Source organism: Excalfactoria chinensis, chromosome 5, assembly GCF_039878825.1.
Source record: "Excalfactoria chinensis isolate bCotChi1 chromosome 5, bCotChi1.hap2, whole genome shotgun sequence".
NCBI lineage: Eukaryota > Metazoa > Chordata > Aves > Galliformes > Phasianidae > Excalfactoria > Excalfactoria chinensis.
In genome coordinates, this window is record NC_092829.1 from 46,834,168 (window position 1) to 46,858,352 (window position 24,185).

General features: G+C 37.7%; 1 protein-coding gene across 1 annotated transcript in view; it reads left to right on the forward strand.

Moving 5' to 3' along the window:
- Positions 1-24,185, forward strand: part of IFTAP (intraflagellar transport associated protein) — a 39,941-nt gene extending 15,756 nt beyond the window's left edge. The window contains 6 exon segments of the mRNA XM_072338312.1: positions 6,528-6,682; positions 8,106-8,177; positions 9,111-9,156; positions 15,821-15,948; positions 22,182-22,308; positions 22,311-24,185. Of these exon segments, the coding sequence (XP_072194413.1) occupies positions 6,528-6,682; positions 8,106-8,177; positions 9,111-9,156; positions 15,821-15,948; positions 22,182-22,308; positions 22,311-22,339 (557 nt within the window). The 3' untranslated portion in view covers positions 22,340-24,185.

The following is a 24,185-nucleotide window of genomic DNA, read 5'->3' on the forward strand; positions in this document are numbered from 1 at the left end:
CTTTCTGTAAATAAGTTTTTCCTGATATCCAACCTGAACTTACCCTGGCACAACTTGAGGCCATTTCCTCTTGTCCTGTCACCAGTGAGAAGACACCTGCCCCACTTTTGCTGTAAGGCCCTTTCAGGTATTTAAAGAGAGCAATAAGGCTTCCCCTCAGTCTCCTCTTCCCCAGACTAAGCAGACCCTGTTCCTTCAGTTGCTCGACATGGCATTGTGAACTTTCATTAGAACACTGGTATTGGTGGCCACAGTATCAAGGCTATATTATTGAACACAGTAAAAGTTGATCTTTTAAATGAAACAAACAAACAAAAAAATACAGGTAAATGGTGCTTTTGGCTGACCATCTGTGATTTAATGAGGATAAGATCAAACATATAAGGAAAAGGGCTATACTGATTGAATCTCTGTTTTGGCATAAGAAGAGAGTTCCATAGACATCCATTACACTGGTGCAAAGTTGCAGTGAGGGAAAGGGGAACCAGCAGCATAAAACCCCCTGTTAATCAAACAAGGAGGAGAAATGCAGAAATGGAAGACAACAATGTTTGACATACTTGCCTCAGTGTGCAAATTAATATTCATAACGTGTCTTGACAGTGCAGTAAGTTGTTATTTTCTCAGCTTCACAGATTGAGTAGCTTTGACAGAGGAGTTCTGCTTTTAGTGTTGCTATGGGATTGGTGTCATTGAAATCAGTGAGAGTTTTAGCTGTGAAAGATTTGAATAGGACTTCAGCGATTTGGTATCTATGAGTTAGATAATTCAGATGCCCACGGCTGGCAGATATGCTACAGTGTCTATGGAAAATCCACTGCCTTTTTGGGTGGCAGCAGATTAGGCAGGACACCACAGTGCTCTGAAAACAGCATTAGATAACTGTTTAGGCACTTGAATTGTCCTGGAACAGGCAAATATGTGCCTAATTCTGAAATCCTTGAGGTATTATTCACTATATGGAATAGCAGGGCTTTTTGCTTGTCAAAGTAAGTTGGACAAATTCTGCACTGATTTACAATGATTTATGTATTTAAATACATGGGAAAAAGAAGATAGCTCAAGAGCGTAAATCGAAGCAGATTTCCTTGGCTAAGAAACTAAAATAAAACACCAAGTTCTGTGCTTGGCTGTGCGATATACAAGCAGGGGAGGTTGCATATTTTGATTAAGGTACTGCAGAGTTATATCTGGGAGCTGGTTTGATTCAATTACAAAACAAAACAAACAAAAAACAACAGCAAAAAAATAAGCTTTAAAAATTATCCTCCCAACAAATTGGATTTTCAGGCTTTAAATCTGTTTCTTTCCTGTTATGGCTTGGCATTTAGGGTAAATTACCTCAGCGCCATAAAGCCGTATACATAGTTGCTAACAGGTAAGCGTAGGTATTTCTATGCTGTTTTCCTGGTTTGAAAATCCCAGAGTGATAGTTTATGGAAACATTTCAGTTTGTTTATGCTTTATGCGTGTCTGTTTGCTGATGTGTTTGAGATAATAAATAAAATTGAAATTTGTACTCTTGACCTCTGTACAAGACCATTATCGTGCTACTGTGAGTAAATTACTTCTTGTTCAGGAGCCCTGCACAAGGACACTGCATTATTTGTATCCCGGGGGTTGCATCAAAGCGTAACTTTGAAGAGATCTGAGGGATTGACAAGCCTTATGCTGTCCAATACTTTGAGGACAAAGAGGCAAACTGGAACTTTGCTGCATTAGCTTTTTTTTTTTTTTTAAAATAGTTAAAAGGTAGTTAAAAGGGGCCCTATTCTCATCCAAATTTTATAAACAGTTTTTGAATCAATCTATTGAATTGAAGGAGTGAAATACTTGGTATCTTATATCGTTTAGTCTGGTGTGTTATCCCAAGCCAGGTACTCTGCAGTATTGATCGCTGTTTCTGGTCTTGCTTTGAAATGTTTCAGACCAAGGGACTTTTATCATTCTTCTGGGGCTGGGGCTACTATTTCATCTCATAGGTTTCACTGACAGAAAGTTTTTCCTGATAATCCTGATAGCTCTCTTCTCTGGCTTTGTGGTAAGTGACCCCATTATTCTTTGAAATATATGGGCGATCAGTGGACATTTTCAAAAGATTCCCTTCCAAACTGAAAGACAAAGAGAATTTTAAGCAATATAGAGGATAGACGCTGGACAGAAAGAATGTATCAGTCTGATGTACTTTCTGATAGAAATGTCTCTGAAGCCTGCAACGTACTTCTCAGTGACAATGATGGGTACTGCTTTTAAGAGACTGAGATTTGCTTTACTAGAGACCTAGGCTTGTTTGTTATTTCATTGTTAAGGCAGCGACAATGGAATTTCTAGAAAGTAAAATGGAATAGCTGTCTGCGGAGTGAATATATGAATCCTTCCATCCTTTCAAACCTCTGCTATTTTTTATGTTTGTGTCTTTTATTTACTTTTTTTACACATAGTATCTAAAGAAGTGGAGGGGGGGGGGGGGGGGGTTGGTGGAGTGGGCTAAGAGAAAGAAGGGGGCATTCTCTTTATCAGAATTTGTTGTCATATGACAAGAGGAAATGGTTTCAAGCAAAAGTAGGGGTGTCTTGGACTGGGTAGAAGAAATATGTTCTTTACAATAAGGGTGATGAGGCACTGGAACAGGTTACCCAGAGATGTGGTGGAAGCCCTGTCCTTGAAGACATTCAAGGTCGGGCTGAATGGGGCTGTGAGCACCTGTTCTAGTGTACATGTTCATTGCAGGGGAGCTGGACCAAATGACCTTTAAAGGTTCCTTCCAACTCAAACAATTCTATGGTTCTATGAGTAGCCAGTGCTGTACACATTTGGGTCTTTGCTGTGAATAATGAGTCAATTATCACTTAGCCAAGGGCTGGGGAGGAGGAGGGAGGCTAAGCGAGCCTCTCACTGGCTTGAATGTGACCTGCTTTCCTTTCCATTCTCTTTCAAAAGTAAGGAAAGAAATGGCTGGAATTCAGAATACTGTCGGATAAAGCTATTTCTCTGCAAATTGCCAGTTTCTTTAGATTTAGAACAATTTGTGTTGTTTAAAATGTATTTTTTAAGATAATAACTTACTGCTTAAAGAGAGCCAGTAATGTGATGCATGTGTTGAGAAACGACAGGTATCAGTAGTCATCTGAAGAGTGGATCTCATCTGCCCTGAGGCATGATGTGTGTGGAACATTATGTTTGATTCTCCCACTCCCTGCTTGCTCATGTGACATAGCCTTATTATGCACATGGGTGCATAGCTGATACTCTTACAGAGGAAGCATATAACAATCACTTTGCGTTTTTTTTCTTGTCCTTGTAAATCTTTTTTCCCCTTGCAGTCATTAATCTAGTATCACATTGCAGTTGTGAATGTTTCATCAAATATAATGTTTAATGTTATGTAACTCAACAATGCTGGTGGTCTTAACAAAAAATAATGTGTCTAACAGCAGGTTATGGCTAGCTGCTTTGGAAAATGAGCACTATTCTAGCTAGTCTGAAGTAAATGAATGGCACACAAATGCTGTGAATGCACTTTTTGTCTGTGACAATAGCTCAGCTGTCCAGAAAACATAAAATAAGTCATAAAATAAGTTTGTGGACTGCTTTATTGTAGCTAATGACAGCTACTTGTCCTAGGTCATCTGATGTTAAATGATATGCTTTTATTTGGAGTATTCAGGATCTGTGCTTTGGAGGAGAATTATTGCCCAGAAGAATGATCGCAGTGGCAGCCAAGATAGATGGTGGCTTATTCAGGTTCTTCACTGAAAGAGTGGTTGGGCATTGGAACAGGGTCCCCAGGACAGTAGTCACAGCCCCACGTTGCCAGAGTTCAAGAAGTGTCTGGACAGTGCTCTCAGATATATTGTCTGATTTCTGGGTGGTGCTGTGTGGAGATTGGACTCGATGATCCTTATGGGTTCCTTCCAATTTGGGATATTCTATGATTCTACACTTAAGTTTATTCACAGCCTACTGGTGTGTGAATTATGATGCTGAACATTAAAGTTGATGATGCCTTTTGCCTCTGTTAATTTTGCTGAGTAATGTCTATTGCTTCCAGAAGCTTTCTTCTGGTTTTCATACATGAAGGCCCCCTAAATGTGCACAGTTTGGATACGGGCTCCTCAATTCCTATTGCTATGGTGTGGATACATGTGTTTGGCTGCAGCATGACATTAATATCCTCTTATGGTCTGTCAGTTTTTAATATTAAACTTTTCAGTTCTTGGTATAAAACAAAACGTTCATCCTGTTTTACCACTGTAACAACAAAAGACTGAAGCTTTTTGAGCCACTAATCATGTTCTTCCTGTAAAGAGGGATGACAGTATCTTCAAATAGTGGGTGATCACTTTAACCTGTCAAGAGTTTGGAAGAGGGTTCTGATATAACACAGCTTCATTTCCATGGCTTGAAAAAGAGAGTGTGTAGGAAGAAGACATTGCCCATATGTAGTGCTGTTTCCAAATATTGTTTTAGGAAAGCACTTGCTAAAAAAGCAAGGAGAAGCCAGATGTCGTATCAAGAGACCAGGGATTTAGGAATTATTCAGAGGATCCATCTGTGGTTGAGTTTTAAAACCTGCTTGCTAGGCTGTTCTGATCTGGTGCAATTTACTTTTTATGAACTTGACTCTTATGAGTACGGACGTAAGGTTATGTCCAGAATGTCAGCCCTTTCTGTGTGTCATAGTAACTGCGGCACAGAGCTGTCTGTGGGGATTAATAAGTCTGTGGGAAAGTGGATGGCTGAATGTACTAACCCCAAGGGCATCATTAAGGCTCTCTGCAAGAATTACTTTAATGCCTATAACATGTAATTTTGCTTTAGAAATGTACTGCAGTGTTTCTTATTCTTATGGAGCAGATCTTTCAAATGAAACCCAAGAAACTTGATTAAAATCCTCTTTTTTTTTTTTTTTTTTGCATAGTGCAAAGTTCACCTGGTTCTCCATATTTTATAATGGTTTTTTATTTATTTATTTTTAAAATAAAAGTTGGGCAGTTTTATTGTGGCTACAATTAGTTTTGTTTTTTTTAGCTACTTTGTGGGCAAACATTCAGCGTGAGTTTAGAAATCCAAACTTCCATGCATATGCTTGTCTTGATCCCTGGTCAGCTCTCAGCTGCACTCTGCACTGTGGAGGTTCCATCCATGACGTCACTGCTGTGTCATAATCTTTGCTGGCTGTTCTGTGCCACAGAGACCTGTCTGCTAGGATGGACAGAAGAACCAGGAGTTGTCCTGTCATTCCTTCTGTTGTACATGACATTTTAAAAGGTATGAAAGGTGTCAGAAACTATCTCTGACTCACTTCTATCTTGGAATACTTTCTTATTTTCACCATGGGACCAATTAGCCACTATTGATGTATAGAAGAAACATAGAGAAGGTATCCCAGTTTTGTCAGTGCAATGTCAAAATGTTTTTCCAGTCTGATTTTCAACAGAAGAAGCATCCCCTAAAAGAAGAAACCCTTCTAAAACATCTATATTTAGTCTTTAATTTCAGTACCTCAACTTTTGACAAGTAAATGCCACTGGCATGTGGCTGTTTATTAGTCTGATCCCAGAAACTAATCTTCTCTTGCAAAATTGTTCCTGGCCAGTCAGGTTGCTAGTGTAGGTTTTAAACACTGAAAGCAGCAGTACCTAAAGGTCTCAGCTCAAATGAGGTGTATTACTAAATAAAGGTACAGAAGCTAGACACGGTTTGTGATAAAGAGAGCTCAGTGTCAAAGACAGTGTAGGAAGCCAGACCCTGAAGTTTGCTTTCTAATCCTTTTAGGATTGTACATCTTTCTAGGCAGAAAACTTTTATCAGATTACGATCTGGGGCTCTACCTTCCTGGTGGCAAATTGTGTGCTGTCCTCTTTCTACAGACTTTAAAGTGATAATAGCTTATATGACCTGTCACTGCATCTCATCACATAGTCTTGGTCTGGTGGAGGTTCTGGCAATATTGCAAGTGGAAACCCAAGAGCTTTGCAGACCGCAGCTGGTGTCAGTAATAGCTATAACAAATGAATTGCCAGGGCTGACTTCTATACCAGAGAACGTGGATGCTTGCTCTAACGGTTGGGATGTTCACATGCAGGGGCATGTTTTTGGGCTATTCCTGAGTATAAACAGGGTGATACCAAGATATTGAGGTAGAAAATACAAGAATTTTTGGATCAGATAATTACAGCACTCGATAATCATTTCAGAGCATTTTCCTGTTCTTAGTAACCTATCAGATAGATAGGTATATGAAGGTATGTAAAGTTTTCTGCATACTGTAAACTTTTTCAACAATGAATTTTTCCATATCAAGGAATAGGTCATACTTTATTCACTAGGAGTTCAAACTGCATATTCAGCTTTATGATAAAGGTTGCAAAACAGATGTATATCATGCACATGAAAGTTCTGAGCATAAGATGAGAAGTGAATATTTGAAAGAAGTTGGTATAACATCTAGTGAAATTCATATGCTTTTCTTTATCGTGGATGGTGCTGTTGTAATATCTGATGTAATATGATTCTCCTTGCAGAAGAAGAGAGGAAGACAATCCAAGGACGTAAAAAGTCCTTAAGAAAATCGTTTTCTGCTTCTGAGATCTCAAATAGAGTTAAACAGGATGGTTTACTTGAAAGAAGCAAAGAAAAGCTCGTGTCTTTCCCACCACAGACTCCAAATGAGAATAAGGTAGGAAGTTAATATTTGTCTGTGTGGACAAGCATCAGTTTCAAAAAGACTAAAAGAAATAAAAATAAGGAGAGATATACTGTCTAAATGTTAGATGCTGATGGTATTATCCCATCTGAGGCAAATATTTAAAATACTACCCAAGTGTGTAATGCTTACAGAAGCACCTGCAGGGATCACATTTGACAGTGGCATTTTCTCTACTGCAAAGCTGTCCTAATCTGACTAATAAATAAGGAGCCCCGCAAAGACCATTGTTAGGCTTTCACTCAGAACTGCATTTAATGATAGGGCTTGGCAAAAGACTTGAGTGTGTGGATACCAGCATGCACAGATTTACTTTGCTTGAGGATTTTAGAAAATACAGAATCCTGTTGCTTCAGCTGCCTAAAGTAAATATTAGGCAGGCCAGAGGTCTTTTTAATCTTTGGAAACCTGTGAGATTAGGAATGTGTAGGGACAGGAAAAGCACAGACATCATCTTGAGAGAGCAAGGTGGAAATCTGAGTCTACTTCTTAAGAACTTCTACCCTCCTTCATGAATAACAAAAAATCAAGGTGCAATCTTGCCTGTAATAGAAAATTCCATTCATTAAGCTTCTTATTACAAATGAAGTAGAAGGTCATTTTGTGCAATGCACAGAGCAGCACACTTCAGTGACTTCAAAAGATGGCGCTGCCGGGCCTCAGTCAAAGAGAAAAAGCTGTCATTTTTCTCCTTACTAACACATGCCTTTGAGGTAGAATCAAGCAAGGCTTTTTAAACAGTCACATTCTATCAGCTGATTGTATAACAAAAATGACAAAAGTCTTTTTGCCACTGATCTCATGAAGAGTATGGTTGCTTCACTGTTATAGATGGCCTTTGGGTCTCTTCCTTTAGCCACTTTGAATTGTTTTTCTGCCCTGTAAAGCAATGTGAAGCTTCCATTATCCTTTATGTTAAGGAAGATCTTAATACTGGTCCTTGTTGCTACAGAAAAGAAAGTTTCAGCCATGACACCACATTTTTGTCACATTAGCAGTTTTAGAAACAAATACAGTAGTAGTAGAATGCATCAGAAAAGCCGCTAGAATAGTTGTGGGAAGAGAATTTAATACATTAAGTTGGCCGCAGTAACCTTTAAACCTCCCTCGAGGAAAGAAGGGGAAAGACTGCATTTGTAAACAATGCTTCTATTCCAAATGTTGCTTTTTTTGGCATAGTGTGATTACTTAGACTAATTCAGTCTGGTCCCATGTGGAATTTCAAAGGATTACCTACGTGCATTCTATTTTCAGCAGCACTGCATTCACTTTGTAAAAGTTCTAATCAGTTTTAATCACTGTCAAGAATCTGTGTGTGTAAATCAGTAAGGGTATAAATAAGCTTGACTATTGCTTTGGTTCTGTTTCATGCATATTTCTGCACATCCATCTACAGAAGGTCATAAATGAGACCTGGAAATCTGGTGGCTCTGATGGAAATGGCCTCAGTCTATCTGAAGGAGCTCAGGTGAGGTTTCCTTTCATTTTCTTCAAACTGGAGATTGAGTTGAATGTCACTGAATTTTGCTTTATGTACAAACAAAGCATTTGCAGCTTGTCAGTGTATTTCTTTCACATCTGTGGGAAAGAAGAATGAGACCATCATCCTCCAAATTTCTTTTCCAAGCGTTAATGAACATGTGCTATTAAAGTATAAAGGTTGTGTAACACAATAGTGCTAGATCAGTTTGGAAAAAAATGATCTAAGAGCAGCCCTGATTACTGCACAGAAACACAGAAGACTCTACTGCACATAGTAAATAAATCCTTTGTTGTAACACTGTTTACAGATGAGCTGGGAAAGCTCTTTGACTCTCACAGTTGTGTCTATTCAGAGTGCTACCCTGAATACGAAACAACTCTTTTTGTGATACTTGTTCTACAGTGTGGACTGTTTTAAGCAGATATCTGCCTGATAAAAACAGTAGTAATACGTCCCAGCTGAAGCACTAAAAATTTCATAATTCATTGCTTTTTCATTTTTCATTCAGTTCAATATTAATATCAAATATAGAAAGATCAAGTGTGCTTTGTTTCCAGTTTAAGCTGTGCCCGTGTCGTATGTAGTGCCTTTGTGAATCTGCAAAGTAGTTTTTTTCTTTGAAAATACTTTACTTCTCCATCTTCCCACCAAGTTTTTGAAAAGGTTGCTCTTCAGCTTGAGCTCCTTTCGCTGTAGTCGGTATGCAGCAGCTGCAGTAGCAATCCTTTGTCTACACTTAGAAGTTTTTCCTTTGTGTTTTACGTTGGAAAAAAAAAAATCATATTCTTTCTTGGAAAAATACAGAGGAGAATCGAGGTGATGAAGAAGACGATTTAATGCTTTTCTGCTTTTCGGTAGATTGTACTGAAAGGAATTCGATCTGTTTTCCACTTCATATATATATTTTTTTCACTGCAGGTGGACCATTACTTAGAAAGAGACATAGATGGAGAGCCATGCAATGGTAGGTTTTATTCCTCTTCATATTCACAATCACTGTCTTTGGATTCACGCGTACGGATCTTACTTTTTATTCTTTTTAGTGACTCTGAAACATTGTTTAGCAGAACAGTTTATCTCTTAAAAATTATATTTTTCCTCCATTCTTCCATTGCTAGAAAACTTTCCCAGTTGCCCATATTCCCCAGATTAATGGATTTATGTCCTCTCTGTAAGACGAGATATTAAACTACCTGCTAGGCAGTGATGTTTTTTTCAAGGTTTTTCAACTTTCTGTGGCAACTTTCCTACATTTTCCTATTCCTCTTTTTTTGTATAGAAATTATTTTAATTACAAAGTGTAACCCACGAAGTAAATTGGGTGCTAAGAGAGAATCCTATCAAGTGGAAATATTTAATGAAAATGTTTTCCCTACTCATTATAGTGATTTCATCCTGGGCTTAAAATGAATGAGAATTATCTTTAATGCACAGTGAACTTCTTTAAGCATTCAAACTATGAGCATTTTGAATTGTTTTGAACTGCTCCATTATGACTATAAAAAATTTAACTCTCCTGACACTGAAAAGCATATAGAAATATTGTTTGCAGTTATAGTTGTCTATTGCACGTACTTGTGTGGTCTTTATTTCTACCAAAATGGAACACCTTCTGGTGATTTTCCTCATCTATACTTGTGACTGCACGAAGAAACCAAGTCATACAGTTTAAGAGTTTTGCTTAAGATCACTGGAAGGTGCTGTGACAGAGCAGACTTTGGTCCTTAGTTGTTACTGTAATTAGTCTGTCTAATCCATTAACTGTTTGATTACTCTTCTCTTTCTGTATGTGCAGAATCCTTATAAAGTCAGAGGGCTTACAGACTTTGAATTGATGAATATTTAGAGCTTGGTTGTAACTCGCAAGAAAACAATAAGCCAGCCTAAGTCAGGTTTATTACAGTCTTTCTTTAAACTGGGCATAGTAGAAAAGGGAGAGTGAGATTGCTGACCTGTGTCAGGTACAGAAATGGAAAACTTAATATCTGTGCATTGTTCTTCTCCCCATTTTCCTCCCTTTTAGAATGTTGTTCTCATTGTTCTGTGTTTATCTTCAATTATCATAATATCTATTAGAACTGGGACTCACTGGTGGAAGACTTCATTTGCATTTCACTGTTGAAATAAGGCTTGTCTATATCTAGTTTAGTAGGAGTGTCATCAGATACCTCTAGTTTAAAACAGGTCACAAATTGGAGGATGAGAAATAAGCCCAACAGTACAGAAGCAGGCAGGGTGGTGATGAACAAGAACTGACAGATTTGGAGTCCACTTTCTGGACCATTGCAGACCTTTGTCTATCAACGAGCCTTTCAGTTTGCAAGAGTAAATGCTAATCCCATACATTTAGAAGCCTTCTCATAAAACACACTGCATTTGAACAAGATTAAAATTACAAAAATGGTATCTGCTTGTACTGTCTGAATACAGGCTAACTTGGGAAAATTTTTCAGTGATGGCTTTTAATGGTAGCTATAAACCATAATAAAAGCTATTATTATGCCACCACTACTGTAGATTATCACTATGCTAACTACTAGTTTGGTTTTTTTCAACTTGACATTTGATTAGGCTTTCAGTATTTGCTGTCCTCAACTCTTCCCACAAGACAGCCCTCACTGCACAAACTGCTTCTGTGCAGAAAGCAGCTGCATCATCTCCTAAGCAATCAAGAGTGCCGACTAATGACATTAAGCATTTAGATTGTATTTTATAACATTGCAATACTGCACAGTCAGAAGCTAATTATTCTGTCTATGCTCTGTAAGGAGAGTAAACAGCAACAAAACTTATCCCTCAGAAATGCACAGCCTGGTTCTTGCCCAAGGCTTCAATGGAGGGTGGTTGTTCAGCCAAAAAAAAAACAACAACCCACAACAAAACAACATAAAAGACCACCTATACTCCTAAGCATCATGCAGAAAATAGACCTTGTAATTTGGTAGTTCTCTTAAAATCCACTTGATAGGCTTCATGAAGAGAGATCTGTAACCGCATTTCTATAACATAGCAACAACATGCAAAATAAAATGTAAAATGGTATTTGCTACTCTTGTTTGCCATAATGAATATAAAATATCACTAATGGCCACTCTAATCAAGGATTAATTCTGAAGGACTCCAATTAATTTATAAGTAAGGCTAAGTGTGAAGCAAATATGAAAGGCTTTCTGTTGCTGTTCTCTTTATATGTTGCCACCTGTATGTCAGACAAATGAGTTAATATTGGCAGAACAAGCTAGGACACCCAGTGAAAGATACACCTTGCTAATAGAATTACAGCAGGCTTTTATCTCTACTTGATATTGGCAACTGTTCAGCATCTCTGTACTTCATTTAACTTTAAGGGCAGATAATTTAGCTGACTTAGCAATTGTACATTAATGCAATAAATATTCACACTTAAGGAGAATTGGCTCAAAGCTGGAGGTGTGAAAAGCATGGTAGAAAATAGGTGTTAAAACAGCCAAGTGCCTTCTGGAGGATGTTCTGTGAGAATCACTTTGTGCTTGCAGCCCAGAAGGTCAACTATATCCTGGGTTACATCAAGAGATGCATGTTCAGCAGGTCGAGGGAGGTGATTCTGCCTCTCTGCTCTGTGAGGGTGGTGAGACATCGGCACAGGTTGCCCAGCGAGGTTATGGATGCTCCCTCCCTGGAAGCGTTCAAGGCCGGGCTGGATGGGGATGTGAACAGTCTGGTCTAGAAAGAGGTGTCCCTGCCTATAGCAGGGGGCTGGAACTAGATGGTTTTAAAGGTCCCTTCCAACCCAAACTGTTCTGTGATTCTATGAATCATTCTGCTACTTATTTGTTTATTATTTTAATAAGCCAGGTATCTTTTACAGTGTGAACACAGCTGCTTCTGATGTGAGAAGTAGCCCATAGATTTAGTCAGTATGCAAATTCACTGTAGCTGCTTTCATTAGACAGCATTGGGCTGCAAGCCTGAAAGCAAGGCAGTACTTTTTCACTGTGAATCTTTGGCTCGGCAAATGAGGATTGGCAAAGGAAAATTGCTGCCCTAGATCATAGCTTTAACCCATAGTGTAGCGACAGCATGCGTATGGTGGACTGCTTAATTGCTTTTTCTCTTTGAATTTAATCTGTAAGTAGCTTAAGGCAACAATAGAAATGATGAGGCTTTCTCCAGGGACAGATGGAGAATGCCTAGTACCTGTGTTTTGGCAACAAGATTCCTTTCCAGGATGGGTGACAAATCACTTGCTGTAGGGCTCAAAGGATACTTAGGTAATAATAGTAGGTAGTATTTATACCAAATGCTAAGTATGTGAGAAGTGTTTCTAGGGACCTTGAGTGTAGCCTTCTTTATAAACAGGAGAATATTAAAAAAGAGCTGATTAAATGTGTGAGTAAGGATACACAGATTGTCTTTTCATGGTCCGCATTTTCTGCTGCCCCATAGAAAATAAGGAGAACCTGAATGACTGTGATTAGTTAACTATACAGTTCTCTATGCAATATTTAGCAGTATTTTATTTTCCATAATCTGTGCTTTCCCATTTATATTTTGAACTTATTTTTTATTTTATCATCTTAAGGAACAAGATTCAGAGTTCTGTGGATTTTTTTTTTTTTTTGAAGTATTGGGCTCCACCCAACCTACGATTCTGTTCCTTTTTATCTCCTCTCGTCTCTGCAACCCGTTTAACACTGCCTCAGGATGACTTCACACTAGACAGCTCTTTGGGGCTAACAGCCTGAAGCCTGAGGATGAGAGGAGGCAAAATTTAGCTTTTAAGTTGTTTTTTTTTTCGTTAGCACTACCTTCCTCCTCAGCTTCCCATCAGCAGAATTTTTGCCAAACATAGTGTCTGAAAGTGGTAAAGCCTGCAGTGGCCTATCTATAGCTGTGCATCACTTGGCTCAGTAAAGATAGATAACTGCAAACTTCTTCATTCCTGAGGGTTCAGATCAGTTTTCTGCCAGCAGATTACTTTTTTCCCTATACTTATAATTAACGTCGATGGTACAAACTGAATCTAAAAAAACAATTTAGCGGTCTTTGCAAATTTAGTTAGTAATCACTTTCTGTGAGCCAGTCACATGGAGCAAAAGAGCTAAAGAGAATTTCTCGGCTTCCAAATCTGTTCAGCTAAACTGCACTGGACTCGAGCAGTATTGTGGAAGAGTGCTGCCATACCATCCAGGAAGATGATTCTTTAGTGTCTTCTCATTTTTGATATCACTGCCTTCTCAATTATCTCTATATACAGTGCCATTGGCGATATCCATGGCATTCCTGTTGCTAATTAATCACCTCCATAGAGAACATAATTAGCAGCTTAATTAGGATCATCATCCACTAGTGCTGTAACATCAACCTAAATCAGCTGTGAGGTACTGGCTAGAACTTACAATAGCCTACAGTTCCTTTGGGAGCTCCCATTGAGAAGGAGTACTGTCAAAACTCTCTAATTTTTCTCTCTGAAGGAGTTTCTTGATTAAACATTATCGGGGAAAGCAGCATTTACCGATTAGACTTGCATATGCTGTCATGCAGCCAGGATAGAGAGACAAAGCTCATTTCTGGCATGTCTACTGGCAAACAAAGGTTGATTACCACATTCTTACGGGGTGATTGAAGGAAATCTGAAACACTGTTTGCATTACTAACGAGCCTTAAAAAATTGGAATTGACATTCTGAGTATGACAAGCACTTCTTGCTAAAAGCAAAAATAAATTTCCTTCTGTTGTCCCAATTTTTAAGAGATGTCTTCTTGAGCCTTTGCCAGGCAGTTACGTAAGTGTTTCCTCTTCATCTTCTCTCCACAGAGTGGTCTGTTGTGAGGAAAAAGCTGCTCTTGGTACTGAAATAATGGGCGTTGCATCAGGAGGTGATATAAACCTCTTGGTGTCCAGGCTTTCCTCTCTTCAGGGAGGGTATATATTAGGGGTGCGAGTTTGAAACAATAGCAGAAGTTGCCATTGCCTTTAAATGAGCATTCACTTCTCACTTCTGTCCTACAAATAATTTTGACACTGGTTATGAAAAATTGAAAAAAATAGTTCCAGTGTGTGCGTGAAGCCATAGTACATATATTTTATTTTTACTTTCCAGTTTGTTCAGAAATCTTTCTCATATAACTGATGCAGAATAAGATCAGATACTATGCTGAGGACAGGGACTGAAAGCACGTAGATGACTGGAGATAGGTATGAGCAGCCACAAGAGTAGAGATGAAAATTGAAAACCACTTATTTGTGAATCATGAAGCAAAACACATAAGTCCAGGAATGAGATACCAGAGGGAACAGATTCGACTCTTTATTAAAGAATGTTCTACTTTACAAGTCCAAAGTGGATAGTCCTGCTGGCTTTGAAAATATATAGAGATGCTAGAAGAAAAAAGGAAATGAAGAAATTCATTATGTACCTTTCAAGAATACCTAGCTAGGAAATCATTATTTTCAAATGCGGGTTTGCAGGAAGATAAGAGGTCTGTAACCACTCTGCTCTGGTGAAAGTGTGCAGGTAGAGATTAATAGCCACTTCTTCCTTTTCACTCTGCATCTATCTGCCCTCTCATTGGTTCCATTAACTAACATTTGAACAACACTTTGAAAGTTTATTCTGAGATTTCAAGAGAAAAATAAGCCACAAAAATCTGGTATAAAGCTGTAAAGAAATTTGTATGCCAGGCAGAAAAAATAGTAGGTTGATTTACATAATTCTTCAACTAAATTGCAAGACATATGGTTTCCTTAAGTTTCTTCGTATGAAAGCATTATGGAGACAAGATGGATGCATCTGTACTGTAGCAGAGCTAAGACTGATTCATGTTAAAAGATATTTCTAAACCTAAGGCGTATCGTTCTGAGCTGTCACAGAAAGCAAACCCACTATTCCCAGTATGAACATTTCTGTAAGTGTGGAAAGCAGAAGTGATTCAGAAAGTCTGTAGACTTGTGAACTGTGGTTCAAATCCTGCCAATATAGAAAGATGGCATGTTCCAGATATGTGTAACTCCTCTTAAGTGCCTCTCATTGGAAAGTTCAGGGATGGGCAAACTTCCATAAAATATCCTTGGACATGAGTCATCTGGCATCGTAATGGGAAATATTATTGCTTCTATCAGGTGTTGCTTACTTAACACTTCAGTAGATTAATATGAAAGCAGATGTTTGTAAAGATTCCTTATGCCCAATGTACAGATGGTGAAGCTCTAGGAAAAGAGAGTTGAAATAGGTAGTCCAGGTAATCAATAGTAAGACTAGAATTCAGTCTGTTATTTGTATGTCTGCTCAGGACTTTCCTTCTTCTTTATGAAAGACATAAATCTAATCCCAAGTTTTCTCTGAGTCTGGGCATGTCTAGCTGCAGAATTTCTATGCAGTGTCCTCAAGAAAGAAGAGCTAGCCATCTATTTAATCAACTTTGATTTTTCCATAATACAGTATATTTTATTACCTAGATTTTAGCCCAGGAATGTATGCATCTGTTCCCAAGGTAACAGCCTGATATTGTGCAATGATCAGTATACTACGCTTACAACTAAAAAACGTCCGTCTACATTTAAGTACTATGGGATTTATGATTTATATGTGATTTTGCTATCTTATATACTGAATTGAAGGCTAACATAAATTATTTTTTATTCAGCAGAGTCATTTGTTCTTCCAGGAGAGGTGGAAGAGATAGGGACTTGCTCTACACCTCCTTTGGAAAAGCCCATTCAACGGAAACTCAGAACCTCCTCAGTTCCACAGCCACTGGACAACAAAGCAGAAGAGGTATGAGGCCATATTTTTATTAGTTTTTTTTTTTTTTTAACCTCTTGGCTTCCAATGTTATTTTCGCAAGAACAGAGAAATTGTGAAGAGCTTCTGTGAGTTAAAAAACAATAATATTAATTTTTGAATTAAAAGCAAATTCTTAGATATGTTAAGCATTGGGATAAATGATTGAATAAAAAAAAAATGTTGTTTTCTTATTGCATTATCATGCATTTTCAAGATGTGGACTTCAAGGCTCCAAACTGCATGTAGGCTTTTTAATATTTTATTGCTTTAACTAAAAAAATATTCAATTAAACTCTTGCATTTCTGACCTTATAACAAATGGTAACTTATGAAGAGTGATGTGCCATTTAATATTCCAGTGATCACATGGTCTTAAAATAACATTCAGTTCTCACTGAGCTGAATATGGAAGCCATTTTTTAGCAACAATGAGGTAGTGAATGATCACTTTAATGTGACACTGAAAATAAAAAAGGTTTTAGGATATATTGTGATCAGAATTGGGATTTGTTCCTTTGGAAATAAGTGCTAGTATGATGCTGCTGAGGATTTGTATTGTCTGTGACTGGTGTGGACAGCTTTGCATTATGGAATCTCAGTCTCTTAATCAGACACAATCAATACATGCTTTAATTTACAATTGCCATTTTCTCTCAGAATTTCAGGACTTTTCAAGGTGGAACAGAAGGTGTGGATTGCTCACGGGCTTATTCTAAGTCATTTAGCTTCCTATCCAAACAGTCATTGTGAGCATTAGCTTTTGGGGATGTTTCTATTGAAAATTCTTTTTCATAGCTCTTTTCCCTTGCCTGATCATGGTAATAGAAGCTGAAGCTCGCTGCTGGCTAAAATGGGGCAGTTTTGATATCATATGTTTATTGATATCCCATGGGGTTTAAACCATAAACGATAATGATATGTGACCAGTGAAGGATTGATGTTAGAACAGTGCCTATAGTGCCTCCTTTCTTGAGTTGAATTGTGTTTGGTTCTTTGCAATAAACTCTTCACTGTAAGGAACAAGCCTGCTTTGGGAGAAAATAAATGTTCTCAAATGACCTTTCCAGCTCTAGTGCGTTCCATTCTGTGAATAAAAATATTTGCACTTTTCCCTAAGGACTGATGTAATTCAAAGCTTTTGCCTTAAGAAATATCCATTGGCACACAAAAACCCTTAGTATGAGGTTTTGTAGTTTGCTCATTTGATAACTTCTGTACAAAACCAAAGAAGGGGGGTTGTTACTGCAGAATTCATAAACGATTGCATGTGACTCTTTAACATAATTCATGAAAAATAACTGAAGATTCCACTGCATGCTGAATTCACTTCAGTTTCAGAAATAGGTGGATTTGAAATGGAAATAGCGTATTATTACGTTAATGCATTTTTTCACAAGCTTTTGGTTGGTACCAGATGACACAATTCTCAAAATGAAGTCAGTATTTTCCCTAGATTATGTGCATTTTAGTGCCTTCACTTAGGTATTAGAAATGTGGCCTGATTTTTAGAACTGTCAAGACTGAACAGGTCTATTTTAAAATCCCTCAATGCTTTAAATTGTCATTGCTGTGAAAATTTAGTCTTGCATTGCTTATGGCAGGACTGCTTAAGAAAAAGATTTACCCTGGCAACATTCTGAAATGACTGTTCTCTGCCCAACAAAACGGCTCTGCTAGGGGAAGGCAACAGAATGTGGCTACCTATTTTGTTTTCACAGGATATAATGGAAAGCCATTTCCTACAAAAAATAAACTATCTTATTTCAGTGTAGGAGGAGAAATTCTTTGCTGTGGACCTATTTGTGAAGGACTTCAGTGGAATTTAATGCTAGGGAAAGTTTAGTGTGCAAAGAAAAGTTCTGTTAAAAGCCAGCATACAACTTGCCTAATTATTAAAGAGCAGCTTAGTGAATGACACAAGAAATTATTTGTATTGGTCCAGCAATTTTTCTGGTTTCATAAATGTATTATATATTCAATTTATATTTCATACGTATATGTTCTCAAACTTTAATGTATACAGCACAGCATACATGACCTCCCACAGACCAATCCAAAGTGAAAGAGCAGAAACAACATTCACTCCGTGATTGAAGTATATTATGTAGAACATTTACTTCCTCTGCCCAGATATTTTTTCTCTCCTTTATCTCTACGTAGTATATCTTTTTAATATTTTTTTAAATTAACTGTATGTATTAATATCTGGGTTTCTATTTGTTACTATTTTCCCTTTGCATATATTTGACTTGAGTTGAATGTGTATTTTTCATGCTCTCGCTGTTCACATGCATTCAAAGTGGGATTCATCTCACCTGACTTCAGCTCTGCTTTTAGCCTAATTTAGTGCTGTCATCAGGAGGAAGAGATGAGCACCTCCAGAAAGTGATTTATCCCACTTGCTGTCAGCATTTGTCCTAAGATGTAATATATCTGTTTGATATCAGAGGCTGACTGTCAGGCTGGTTGTTGGCTACTTTAATCTAGAAATTTAACTTCTCTGTGGCTGAGATTAGGAAAAATGAATTCTACCCTTCTGTTTTCCATTGTTAGGATTTAGTTTGAGAATTCCAAAAAGTATTTTGGACATTCAAACAAGTATTTACTGTGCCTATTTTTATCACTGCATCTGTGGAATGACAGCATCTAAAACCTGAAGTGTAGATCCCACTGACTTCCTGTGATTTGAGATTTTACTGATAGGCCTCAAGACTGAGAGAGAACTTAAGACAGGATTGACTAAGTGAAAGAAGATGGAAGAGCTGTATCTTTTCAGAGGCCAGTAAAGACAGAGATTGAGTGAGTCGTCCAGGGTGATGAAGCAGTAGTGGAAAACAGACCATGATGTATTTATTGTCCAGTGGCCCTAGCTCAAGGGTGTATGTGCATCCTTCACATAATTCGAGCAAGTGGATTTTAGGAGTGCTGTAATTACATAAAAATACAGGTTTTTGGAAGTACAGTGACAAACTGTTGAGTTAACTGTAACTCCACACAGATTAATGATAATGACTGTGTTGCCAGTTATTTTGGAAGTCTCAACTTTAAGGTATTTTATTTACAAAATTACTTTGTAAAGCAACCTCCAGCAAAATACTTTAGTTATTAATATGAACATTAATTTGGACATGTGGGAACTGTAAATGAAAATTGTTTCTTCAGAGAGTAAATCACGGCAGCAATCTTAAGCAAACTGGCAGTTTTCTATTAGAGCAGAATTCTATTCCCAGAGAGCTCTCAAAAAGATTTCAATTAGATGTTAAATTAGAGACCTGAAATTCATATATTTCTCTCAGCTCCTTAGGCAAAAAATAACATGATAATAACTTGATCAGCTCATAGGATTCTGTGTTCTGTTGTGAAATGTCTTCCTCTTGAAATAGATCAAATTTGCAGTTTGCAGTATAAAAAATTTATACTACTTATCTGTGTAGAAGGTTGAAGTGAATAACTTCTTGGGAGAAGAAGAAAGATAGAATCCTCACTGCTTTGAGTACTTGTTTGAGAGATGAAGCACGCTGATAAATACGTAATGTGAATAAACATTTTAATGTGCAATGAATGTGTAACAAAAATTGGTAATAGTGAAATCAGATATGGTTTATTTTGGTATCCATCTCCATGCACCATTTTGGGTTTGAGTTTTTAAAACAAGTTTTTCCAGTATTTATCTGTATTTGCATGAAATATTATTGGATTGATACAAAGTTCAACACAAGGGCACAGTGAATGATCGCATGGTTTCTGTAAGCAGAGAAAGGATAGATTTGTACTTGTAGAATCCCTGCGAGAGTACGCTGCAACTTAAACTATTCTAAGCTTAATTACTTTTAGACGTGGTAAAAAATATTGTTACAACCAAACTAACAGAAAAATTTGTTTGCATATTGCATCATATTTTAGAAGTGTTTTGTATTTTCCCAAAGAATAGATGAGTACTACTGAAATTGCTAATGTAGTACTAATGAATTGCAATTGCTGTCACCAGTCATTGCCCAGCTACTGGTACCCTTACCAATACAGAATTCTAGGAGGCTTTGCTTGTGGAAAAAAAGAAACTGGACATAAATGCGGTGAGGATGTCAAGGAGTTGACCATATCCCTAACAAGAAAGAGTGCTTGTTTGCAGGCTTTGTCTTATATAAATATTTATGCCATGTAAAAGCTAATGATGGTTTACCTGAGTTAGACTGTGGACATAAGAAGGAAAATGTCTGCATGCAAAATGAATATCTTTTTGTAAACCAACTCTATTTACAAAATTCACTTTAATTATTTGTTAATGCCAGTATCTATGGGTCTGCATCTAAGATGATTTATGTGCTCCAGTGTCTTTGAAGCCAATGTAAGCTAGATCCATGGAACATTAAACAATGTAGATGATTAATAAAATTGTAGAAAACTGGAAAAATATTTCTTGGTCAGTCAGAAATTTTGGAGTTTACTTAATGAAGCATCCTTTACAAGGATATTCACTGCTATGTCTGTTGGGTGCCCTGCCACTGGAGAGGAATCCTAGTACTACTACTGTGATTTATTAAGTGGCATGAACTATGTCACTGCAACTTCTGACAGAACGTTAACAGAACTTGAGTTTATACTGTGTCTTCTAAATTAAGCAGTGACCGTGAGATGCTGAATGTTCTTCCTTGCATTCTGCAAAACAAGCAAGACTATTCTTAACTTCAAATACATGGGCTGCTCTGAAAGTAATGCCTTCTTCTTTATTACATTGCCATAAGAAATCAGAGACAATTGTTGGCATGGCAGTAGAGACTGAACCTTCCCACCAGTCTTCTATTACATGCTGTTGTGGTGTGACAGATGGCAGCAGAGAGGCAGTCTCATAAAACAGTGTCTGACATAAAAATGCATATGAAGCAAAGGTGTGTCAATGAATTTCTCCATGCAGGAAAAATGGTACTCACTGATATTCTCTGATACTTGCTGAACACTTGTGGAGACCAGAGGATGTGAGCACAGTGAGGCGGTGGGTGGTGTTTCAGCAGTGGTGATTCTGACAGTGGGTCACCTCTGCTGGTGCAGATTTTGAGCGCAGCATGCAGGCTCTTATTATTGGTGAAAATGCATAGCTAGTGGTGGTGACTGTGCTGAAACATACTGCTTTGTAGCTGAGTGTTTGCTCTATCAAGTACTGTTATTGTGCTCTTTGTAGCTTCGGAGGCTATAAATAGGAAGCATTTCTTTTTACTATGTACATAGGTAGTTATTGGCTTCATAGGGGATTCATCCAGTGTTTAAAAACGTGTTTTAAATGCTGTGCTGATTTGTTACTGAAGTACATAAGACTTTGAAACACGGGGCTCTTGAGGAGATAAGTTATCTGTCACAGTTGAAAATTCTAGATATTTTATATTAATTTCTAAAAGGATAAAGAATATTCCTGTACAGTTTGGGCAGTGAGGATGTATCTCCTGTGTACTTCTGGAACTCATTTTATGAAACTGCTTACTATAAACCTTTTGGGCTGTGGCTCCCTGCAGTTCCTTTTGAGTGGGCATCCTGCTGTAGTTATTTGTGTTCATTATTTTATAGGCAGAAAGTTTATTCTAAGGTATTTCAGTGAGAAGCAATACAGAAATGCTGAACAATATGTCAACAGAGAAAATATTGGCAAGTGCAGTCAGGCTCTATGTTCATTACACAAGAAATCCAAAACAACTAATTACATATGTCTGAGATGGTGAAAATTATAATAGCATGAACACAGATTGTGTCATTTTGCATATTCCAGGCCTTTTCTTTGCTGAAACTGTGTCCTGGGCATCATTTTACATTAGTATCAGATGAATGTACACTGAGGTGTTGTGAGATACTAGCCCAAATTTTAAGGGTATGGAATCTGTCTTTGAAATTTAACATCACTGTACATAACTTACCCATATCCCCACAGCCCTGTCTCTACAAGCGGCAGAATTGTAATAGATGTATGCAGAGGTTTTCAGATTCCTTGCCTCAAGCAAAATTAGCTAATGATATTCATTCAGATACAGAACAGTACAAATGGGGCACATTAAATGGCTTAAATTAGGTCAAATTGAATAATTGAATTTATTCTTTTACTTAAAAACAGCTTAATCAGCTGAGAGTGCTGGAGTCAGAAAAATAGTTTAATTAAATATTAATTAGAAGTTTGTATTTTGAGCTTCCTTATCATTACTTGCAGCAGTATTATTTATGTATCTGTTTTTTGTTCATTACAGCTACTGGGAGATGATGTTCAACCATTCTTACTTGATGAAGAATTTGATTATGACAATGTGGCGCTGACCCCTAAGTTCTCTGATGCTGAGCTGATGCCCATGAAAGAATTGTCTGAGGAGAAGAAAAGGGGACAGATGTAAAGTCCAGCAGGAGCTGAAGACAGAATCAGATGCACTCTGAATGGCATTCTGTGCAGTGCTGATGAAATACTGTTTTAGAGAATAAATCTAACTTCTTGTACCCTTACTAAATGCTTTTTGTCTGTGTGGAAAGTAAATGACATACTCAGGATTTTCTTTGTTCCATCAAGGTGCCTTGGAACCTGACAGTGGCCTTCTCTGCGCCTCCTAGTCTTAGTCTGAAAACACAGAATAGCAAGGCAGTGCTTGCTCAAAGCCACATGTATGGTAGCCCTTCAGCAGTGAGGAATGTTTACCTTCTTTTTATATTTTGTGCACTGATTTGCTTAGGCATTCAGATTGGCAAAGGAGGTCTCTGCCAGTCCCTAAATCCAAAGGGAGTTTTGCATAGATCAGTGGTCTCACTGTTGCTCAGCCTTGTTGTTTTTGAGGTGGTACGAAGCAGCTGGAAGATGTCTCAAACGACAGCCACGAATTCCCATTTGTTAAATAAAGAAATAATAAAGTAAAATCCCTGACTGGAGTAAAGCCCATATAGCCTCTAGGCATGATGGAATAATTGCTCCATGAGACATAAGCAAACTGGTGTGATTTCGAACAGCAGGCATGGCTACTCTAGCTTATATTTGGTACCAACTAGCCTAAAGCTAGACCTAAAGCTGCCTTTGCTTATTTCTTTCTGTAATGTAGAGCTGAAAGAACTTTTTGCAGCTGACATGTTGGTCTATAGGCGCTGTCACTGTAAGATTTAAAGATGTGGAGTTATACCAGTGAATAAATTTGGGGGTATATTTTTTCTTTCTTCTGAGTTGCTTTAGATCTTCTGAGACATAAATATGCCAGGTAATTGTAAAGTCTTTTGAAAGAGTTGATCAAAATTGCTGTTGTGTAACTACTGACAATTGAACTTATGGTGCTACAAAATCCCACCCAGACAGAAAGAAACACAGTGATTTAAGCCATTAAAGACATTGGCATTGAGAGGCTGTCACATTTTACTTTTTTTTTTTTTGAGATGATTCTGGGTACTGGTTTATGACTTATACTCAGCATCACTGACATTCAGCAAGCTCTGGAGTTCGATGGAGTACAAGACGGTGTACCTCCTTTGTCAGAAATTTATGAGAACAAAGAATGGGATGAGTGAGAAATAAATTCTGGAAGAGATCCAAGAGTAAATCCAGGAGGAGGAATAGAAAGCTGCTTTATAAAGATAGCAAGGTCAGCCTTTGAGGGCATCAACAGAGAAATGGGGAACTCAACTTCCTTAACGTAGGTTCTTAATGCGGTAAAGAATTTTCAGTTTAGGAGAGCTCTGTACAGTTTGTTATTTTGAAAACAAAGAATTAACCATAAAGGTGGGCTTTTGTGACTTTACAAAATAACTAATTGATGATGAATTTGGCACTCTTTGTATATACATTTCTGCAAAAGTATGAAGTACAAAACTCTAGATAAGTTGTGTTGAAGTCCTATTGTCAGTGTAATCAATGATAACTTATCCAGGGGTTCCTAATGATCTTCAGGCCAAATCAGCTCTGGAAACTGAGTGTGTTTCCTATTCATTTCATTAACAGCCTTTTTCTGTACATGAGGGATACATTCAGCCATTCAGTTCCTCCTCTCACAGGCAGATGATTCTCTTACCAAATGTTCAGAGTACCTATTAAGCTCCATAAGTGTCATTCTGTATAGTCATTATATGGTTCCATTAGATATAAAGAAACACTTTGCTGCAGAACACCCAACAAAATGGGAACTCTTTGGTAACATTGATCCCAAGCAGAGAAATGAGGATAATTTACTTACATTTATGTTACTTTTTGCTCTTATTGCTCTTTGTTAGCAAAGAGAGATAGGATA